We start from the raw sequence: 8,266 nt of genomic DNA, 5'->3' as shown, positions 1-8,266 counted from the left end.
AAAGGGGCAAAACTATATAACGAATATATATAAAAACCTTTAAACAGCTCCCAGCTACGTACCAAGTGTCTTAGCTCGGCCCGTCCCCTTCCGTTAGTCACGGCTAATCCATTCATGGCCGGCTCTTATCCTTCGATCCAACGTACTAACCCGTATCAGGCGATCTATCTCGCCTAGACTGTTCTAGTATCCCATGGTAAGATTTATTGACCTTCTAAGGCTCCGGCTAAGAATAATATCCAGACGGTACCATTTAAACTCCATCAAAGGCTCTGTGGCCGAGCGGTCTAAGGCGGCAGACTCAAGTTCTGTTATCGTAAGATGCGCGTGTTCGAATCACGCCGGAGTCAATATTTTTGCCCCTCATTGATATCTTGCTTGAAGCGCCGGTTTTTGTCTTTTATTAATCAGGAAGAATTGGATGGGAAAGTTTCCTCAACAAGACGTATACGAGATAATTATTTTGTTGGCGGTTCGTGCTACGATCGGTTTATTTGGTAACGTAAGAATCGATTAAGATGTAGATCTATGAAGAGGAGTTTGGCCAGTATTGTTCCATTCCCGAATATTGTAATCCGACTGGACCCGGTGTCGTGGCACTGTTATAAGCGCTTTGTACAATTCCTGCTTCGTGTAGATGCGTCCATCATAGAGCGAGCCTCCAAGGGAGGAAGAAATTCATTCATTACAAAAGACTAAAAGACTAGCACAAGTGGCAAACATACCCGCCAAATTCAATGTACTATTCATTCAGGGATCCCAGCGTCAGAAGAAAATCACCGAAATTCAAGACTGCGTCAAAGAAGCAGACGGAAAACTATATTTTAGTTCAGCAGAGCCAGGGTTCACCAACTCCACCGGCATCTTTATCAATCCTAAGCCAAAAGAATTATTAGGAGAAAATGAGTTACAGCATCTTTGCAAGCACATGCGGTATAGCACTGATACAAGAATCAAGACGAAACCTGGGTCCCTCTTGACTCTTCAAAATCAATATCCTCCCACATTCATCAAGCGAATACAAATCACACAAAGACAATTGTGGACCACTCAGAATGCCGGAGAAGTCAGCCTACAAATCCTTCATTGCCTGCAACGCCTCAATCTCAGCTTGAAAATGCTTTTAGCATGCTTACCGTGAGACAAGTCAAGGTCGGGACTTGAATGGGTATTTTTCGTGTTCTTGGATGTGTTGGAAATGGTAGAAGGGTAGTATCAAGATTTCTGCGGTTTGCTCCTTATAGATGAATGTACCAAAACCGAGATTGTAGCTCACTTTTGAGCAGCGTCATTCCCTTGTCATACACGAGCCCTCGATGCCCTACTTCTGGCCTTCCAGGCGGCCATATCGAGATCTTGGATTTCAGATGTCAGGTCAAGAGTCCAGCAGGCTTAGGCCTATGAGCGGCGCCCGAATGAGAGATTTCGTGTCGGATAATTTTCAGGGTCCAAGGCTGGAATGAAGCAATAAGGAGTAACAGTGAATATGAGATTTCACAAATCGTCGACCTGACTCAGAAGTGTCGCAAGGATAGCATGGATAACCGGGTAGCGTTTAAATCGCCGTGAGGGTTATGAGAGCTGCGAGATATGGTAATAAGAATTTCTTCCCATTCTAGAGATAATATCATTGGCCATGAAAAATTCCATGATTTGTAATGAGAATATCCATGAGATCTATGAGATCACGATTTTCAAGGTTTAAATCAGAAGGCGTGGCGAGTCGCAGGAAGTTGGCTCCTTAAGGCCGCTACAACCATCGGAGTTGAAGCTACCACTACAGGAGACCTATCCTAGGATTTGATGACGTAATATCCAATACGTAAACAAATACGGGCCATGAGGGCCGTCTGGGCCGTGACTGACGGAAGGGGACGGGCCGAGCTAAGACACTTGGTACGCTGCTGGGAGCTGTTTAAAGGCTTTTTATATATATTCTTTATATAGTTTTGCCCCTTTAATCAGTTGAATCTACCAAAAAAAAAGATATCACCATGACAATTTTCATGAGTACCATCTTGGGCACCTCCAAGAAAATTATGAGATACAATCAGGAGATAGTACCCTAATATTCATGAGATCTGACCATGAGATCTGACCATGAGATATCGCCGTGAGATATTACCATGAGATATTACCATGAGATATTACCATGATTATTGCCATGAGATACTGACATAACGATTACCATAAAAATTACCATGATAATTACCAAGAAATGATACCATGAGCACCATCATGAGATCTATGAGATAATATAATGAGATGTCACCATGGGAACTACCATAATAACTACCATGAGAATTGCCATGAGAATTGCCATCCGATATTTCCACGAGATATTACCATGAGAGATGTCATTGGAATTGTCATGAGATTAGTGAGATAATATCATGAGATAAGACCAAATTTGTGAGATATTATTGTGAAAAGTGGCAATGAGATATACCATGAGATAATACCATGACAATTACCATGAGATACCACCATATGATATCACCATGATAATTGCCATGACGTATTTCTATGAAACATTGCCATTCCATTCTTGAGATAATGTCATGAGACATTGCCATGAAGATTGCCAAGAAGATTTCCATGAAATATTGCTATAAAATACTGACAAGAGAATCTCTATGAGAGATATTGCCATGAGATGTCTTCATGAGAATTTTCATGAGATAACTTTGATCTTTTCATGAGATAGATTTGATCTTTTCATGAGATTCATGTTGCCATGAGATAGTACCATGATATTTATGAAATGCTACCATAAGATAAGGCCATGAAATACAGCCATGAGATACTACCATGAGATACCACTATGACAAATAGCACGACCACCACCCTGAGATCTATAAGATATTACCATGAGTATCACCATGAGATCTATAAAATATTACAATGAGAAATCTAAGTGACATGAGAATGGCCAGGGGAGTTGTCATGCGATTCTGAGACAATATTATGAAATAGGACCATTACATTTGTGAGATAATATCGCTAAATGTGGCGATGAAATATTTCCATAAGATGTTGCTATGAAAATTGCCATGAGAATTCCCATGAGAATTTTATTGAGAATTATGAGATATTGCATGGGATAAGGCCTTGAGATTTATGAGAAACTACAGTGAGTTACTACCATGGAGTATTGCCATGGTATTCATGAAATACTGCCATGAGATGATATCATGAGAATTGCCATGATATTCATGAGATATTACCATGAGATGATATTGGGAATTGGCATGATATTTATGAGAAAATACCGTGAAATATTACCATAAGAAACGCTATGAGATACTGCCGTGACATTACCATGACAAATGAGTACCACCATGAGCACCGGCAAGAGTATTTCGTGATAGTACGATGACATATTACCATGAGAAACTGCCATGAGATGATATTGAAAATCGCCATGATATTTATTGATGAAATATTACCATCAATACCATCCATTCTACCATGCGATACTACCATAAAGTATTTCCATGACAAACTACCATGACCACCGCCATGACATACTACCATGACCACTGCCATGAGCACTACCATGACATACTACCACCAGCATCAGAATGGAACTATGACTTAACACCATGAGATACTACCATGATTTACTTCCATAAGACATCATTATGACAACTACCAATATCATTACCATAACAATTTCCATGGAAATCACTGCCCTGAGAACTACGAGCCACTACCATGAGAATCCCATCAATCCCACCAATCCCACCACCATCACCCCACTAATCCCACCAACTACCATCAACCACCACCATCTACCATCAATCACCAACAATTACCATCAGCTACCACCCATTCCATCAACTACCATGAACTAGCATCAATCCCATCAATCCAATCAATTACCATCAACAAACATTAATTACCATCAATTACCATCAGCTACCATCAACTACCATTATTCCAATCAATTACCATCAAACCAATCAAACACCATCAAATCCATCCATTCTACCAGGCGATACTACCATAACGTGTTTCCAAAAATTATTACCAAGACATACTACCATGAGAAATATATAACCGTCCCATGAGATATTGCCGTGAGATATCACCATGAGATGATATCATGAGACTTGCCATGATATTCATGGAATAATGCAACGAGTACCACCATGAGCACCGCCATGATAATTATGTGATATTACCATGAGATATTACCATGACAAACTGCAATGGGATGATATCATGAGAATTGTCATGCTATTCTTGGGATATTACCATGAGATACTACTATGCGATACTACGATGAATTATTGCTGAGATACTACCATGACCACTGCCATGACCACTGTCATGACACACTCCCATGAGATACTACCACCAGCATTACAATCACACTTATCATGAGATACTACCATGAGTTACCTCCATGAGACATGACCATGACAACTACCATGATCACTACCAAACCAATTTCCATGGAAACCACAGCCCTGAGATCTACGAGACACTACCATCCCTCCCATAAATGCCATCAATTACCACTAATCCCACCAACTACCATCAATCTTATCAATTACCATCAATCCCACCAATTACCATCAACTACCATCAACTACCATTAACCACAATCAAATACCATCAATCCCATCAATTACCATCAATTTCATCAATTACCATCAATCCCACTAATCCCACCAACTACCATCAATTAACACCAACCACCAATTACGATCAATTTCCACCAACTACCATCAATTTCCACCAATCCCATCAATCCCACCATCCCACCAATTACCTTCCCCACCATCCCCCACCATCCCATCAATTACCATCAATTACTATTAACTACGATCAATCCCACCAATCAGCACCAACTACCACCAATCAGCACCAACTACCATCAACCACCAACAATTACCATCAACTAAGATCAATCCCACCAACCACCAATTACCATCAACTACCATCAACAAACATTAATTACCATCAATCCCACCAATCCCACCAATTACCATCAACTACCACCAAATACCAACAATCCCACCAAATGCCATCAATTTCCACCATCCCACCAATTACCTTCCCCACCATCCCATCAATTACCATCAATTACTATTAACTACGATCAAACCCACCAATTACCATCAACTACCACCAAATACCAACAATCCCACCAACTACCATCAATTACCATCAATTACTATTAACTACGATCAATCCCACCAACCACCATCAACTACCACCAAATACCAACAATCCCACGAAATACCATCAAACCCACCAATTACCATCAACTACCACCAAATACCAACAATCCCACCAACTACGATCAATCCCACCAATCACCACCAACTACCACCAAATACCAACAATCCCACCAAATGCCATCAATTTCCACCATCCCACCAATTACATTCCCCACCATCCCATCAATTACCATCAATTACTATTAACTACGATCAATCCCACCAACCACCATCCACTACCACCAAATACCAACAATCCCACCAACTACGATCAATCCCACCAATCACCACCAACTACCATCAATCCCCCATCCCACCAACCATGGCCCCCAGCACCGGACCCCATGTTTTCCTGCACACGCCGCGCTGGCCCGGCGCCCGCGAGCCCAACCTCGCTCCGCCCTCCAAACCCACGCCTGCTCCTCATCCAGCCCTCTCCCCGCGTCCGCACACGACGCCGCTCTCCTCATCGACCAGCGCCCCGCGGCCCCGGCGCCCCTCCCTGCGCCCCTCGAACCCAGCGCCGATTTTCGCCCAGACCCCACCCGCCAATCACAGCGCGTGGCATGCCGCAGGAGCCGCCCAGTATATCGGCGGCCGTCCCCGGGCCCCGTCCCAGCAGCGCCGCGCCGGCCCCGCCCGACGCCAAGGTCATCGACAAACACTCCGTGGAGTACGTGGTGCGGTCCGGCGTGGCCGGCGGGCTTTCCGGAAGCGCGGCCAAGACGCTCATCGCGCCGTTGGACCGCATCAAGATCTTGTTCCAGACGTCCAGCCCGGAGTTCGTGCAGTTCCGCGGGCTGCTCGGCGGGTTGCTCTTGGCGGGCAACCGCATCTGCGCGGCCGAGGGCCCCGCGGGCTTGTTCCACGGGCACCTGGTCACGCTCCTCCGCGTGTTCCCGTACGCGGCCATCAAGTTCGTGGCGTACGAGCAGATCCGCAGCATGTTGATCCCCAACGACCGCCACGAGACCGCGGCGCGCCGCTTCATGGCCGGCCTGCTCCTGGGCTTGGCGTCCGTGTTCCTCACGTACCCGCTCGACCTCGTGCGCGTGCGCATGGCCTTCGACACCACGCCCATGGCGCCGGGCCCGGCGCGGCGCCGCAGCTTGTGGGCGATCGTCCGCGCCGTGTACGCCGAGCACCCGCCGCGCCGGCCGCTGGACCCGCGGTGGCTCCGGCTCACGCGGCAGAAGGTGCCGCCGGCGCTCGTGCCGCTCTCCAACTTCTACCGCGGCTTCGGGCCCACGATCCTCGGCATGGTGCCGTACGCGGGCGTGTCGTTCTACGTGCACGACGCGATCCATGACCTCTTCCGCCTGGGCCTCTTGGCCGCGTACTTGGTGCTGCGGCCCGCGGCCCCGCCGAGCGGGCCCCGCGTGGTCAAGGTCAAGGACCGCCAGCAGCACGTGAGCAGCCGTGACTCGCGCGTGCCGCTCAAGGCGTACGCGCAGCTCGCGGCGGGCGGCTTTGCGGGCATGTTTGCGCAGACGGCCGCCTACCCGTTCGAGGTGATCCGGCGCCGCATGCAGGTGGGCGGCGCCGTGGACCTGGGCCGCTTCATGACGTTCCGCACGACGACGCGCTTGATCTTCGCGGAGAACGGCGTGCGCGGCTTCTTCGTGGGCTTGTCCATCGGCTACATCAAGGTGATCCCGATGACCGCGTGCGCGTTCTACGTGTACGAGCGGGCAAAGCTGCTCCTCGGCATCTAGCGCGCGGCTTGGCCGTGGCGATGTGTATATACAGTGGGGCCGTGCGGCGTTCTATAAGCGGCCCTGGGGCGGGCTCGCCGCCTGCCTCGAGCGGCGCCTGGGCGACGGCCCGCCTGGGCGCGGCGTCGGGTCCCGAGCGAAACTCCGGAAGCATAGACTCCGCGAGCATGACCTGGAGCAGTAGATCAGGAAGCATGGCCAGAATCAATGATCAGGGTGCATCCAGAATCAATGCTCAGGAAGCATCCAGAATCAATGCTCAGGAAGCATCCAGAATCAATGATCAGGAGCTTCCAAAACAATAGATCAGGAAGCATCCAGAATCAATAGATGAGAAAGCATGACCAGAATAAATTATCAGGAAACATCCAGAACAATAGATCAGGAAGCATCCAAAATCAATAGACTAGAAAGCATGAACCAGAATCAGTAGATCAGGAAGCATGACCACAATCAATGATCAGAAAACATGACCAGATTCAATGATCAGAAAGCATCGCCAGAGACATCGCCTCCAGAACATAAGCCCAGAACATAAACCAAGCGTCGGCTCCAGACCCAGCAGGGGAAGCCCCGGCCCCGGCCTAAAAGAACCAAAACCACTTGTTCTTCTTCGTTGGCCTGGTGCCGAGCCGGGGGCTCGCCGCCGTGTTGGTGATGGTGTTCTTGGCCAAGCTGGCCGTGGTGGCGAGCCTATCTGTTCCGATCTTGAAGCCCCAGCTCCGCAAGCCCCTCACAATGGTGGGCGTGAACGCAGCGGTCAAGGGCAACCGCACAAAAATGAACACCGACTTGTGGATCCCGTACGCAATGGCAAACTCTGTCCACGAGAACCACGAGAACATGGGCATCTTCTCGGACGCGGCGGAGATCTTGTCCTGGTGCTCCTCCTCCAACTTGTTGATCTGCTGGATCTCCCGGAGCTCAGCGTCCAGCTTGCCGAACCCGAAATACTGCTTCACCTGGTTTTCGTACCGTTCGATCTCCTCCTTGCCCATGGAGTGCACGAGCAAATAACACACGGGCAAGTCCAACGCACTGAGCGTGAGGTATACGCCCAAGGCAGAGTAGCCGTATTCTTTCACCAAGGCCTTGATGCCCGTGGGTTTTTTGGGCATTGCCTGTGAAGAGAAGAGCCTGGGCTTGGCGGGTCTGGCGCCTGGGCCCCGGGCCAGAAGAGCGAAGTTCTTAATGTAGAGGCGAGAGGCGGCAAGCATGGAGCAGAATGGTTCGGAGAGGGGGGAAAAGAAACTGGGCAACGTACGCAGCACTGTCTGGCGAAAAGCTAGTTATTTCCGGTTCTGTTTTTTTTTTTTTTTT

The 8,266-nt window shown here is 48.1% G+C and overlaps 3 protein-coding genes and 1 non-coding gene across 4 annotated transcripts; 3 read left to right on the top strand and 1 right to left on the bottom strand.

Annotated features, from left to right (window-relative positions):
- Positions 1-268: 268 nt before the first annotated feature.
- Positions 269-350, top strand: METBIDRAFT_t42. Its single transcript has one exon. It is a non-coding gene; the product is annotated as a tRNA-Leu (tRNA).
- Positions 351-1,169: 819 nt separating this feature from the next.
- Positions 1,170-1,449, top strand: METBIDRAFT_30695 (uncharacterized protein). Its single transcript, XM_018855686.1, has one exon. The coding sequence runs from the start codon at positions 1,249-1,251 to the stop codon at positions 1,402-1,404; it is 156 nt and encodes a 51-aa protein (XP_018714897.1). The 5' UTR covers positions 1,170-1,248; the 3' UTR covers positions 1,405-1,449.
- Positions 1,450-5,797: 4,348 nt separating this feature from the next.
- Positions 5,798-6,946, top strand: LEU5 (coenzyme A transporter; the record flags this gene model as incomplete). The annotated part of the gene is made up of 1 exon (XM_018856546.1): positions 5,798-6,946. The coding sequence occupies one exon, from the start codon at positions 5,798-5,800 to the stop codon at positions 6,944-6,946; it is 1,149 nt and encodes a 382-aa protein (XP_018714896.1).
- A 584-nt stretch (positions 6,947-7,530) lies between these two features.
- On the bottom strand, positions 7,531-8,163 carry NAT2 (Nat2p; the record flags this gene model as incomplete). Its single annotated transcript, XM_018853798.1, has 1 exon — positions 7,531-8,163. One exon carries the CDS (start codon positions 8,161-8,163, stop codon positions 7,531-7,533), a length of 633 nt encoding a protein of 210 aa, XP_018714895.1.
- Positions 8,164-8,266: the final 103 nt, after the last annotated feature.

Source organism: Metschnikowia bicuspidata (genome assembly GCF_001664035.1).
Source record: "Metschnikowia bicuspidata var. bicuspidata NRRL YB-4993 chromosome Unknown METBIscaffold_1, whole genome shotgun sequence".
Lineage (NCBI taxonomy): Eukaryota > Fungi > Ascomycota > Pichiomycetes > Serinales > Metschnikowiaceae > Metschnikowia > Metschnikowia bicuspidata.
Note: the sequence above shows the minus strand (reverse complement) of the source record. Positions and strands in the feature narration are given on the sequence as shown.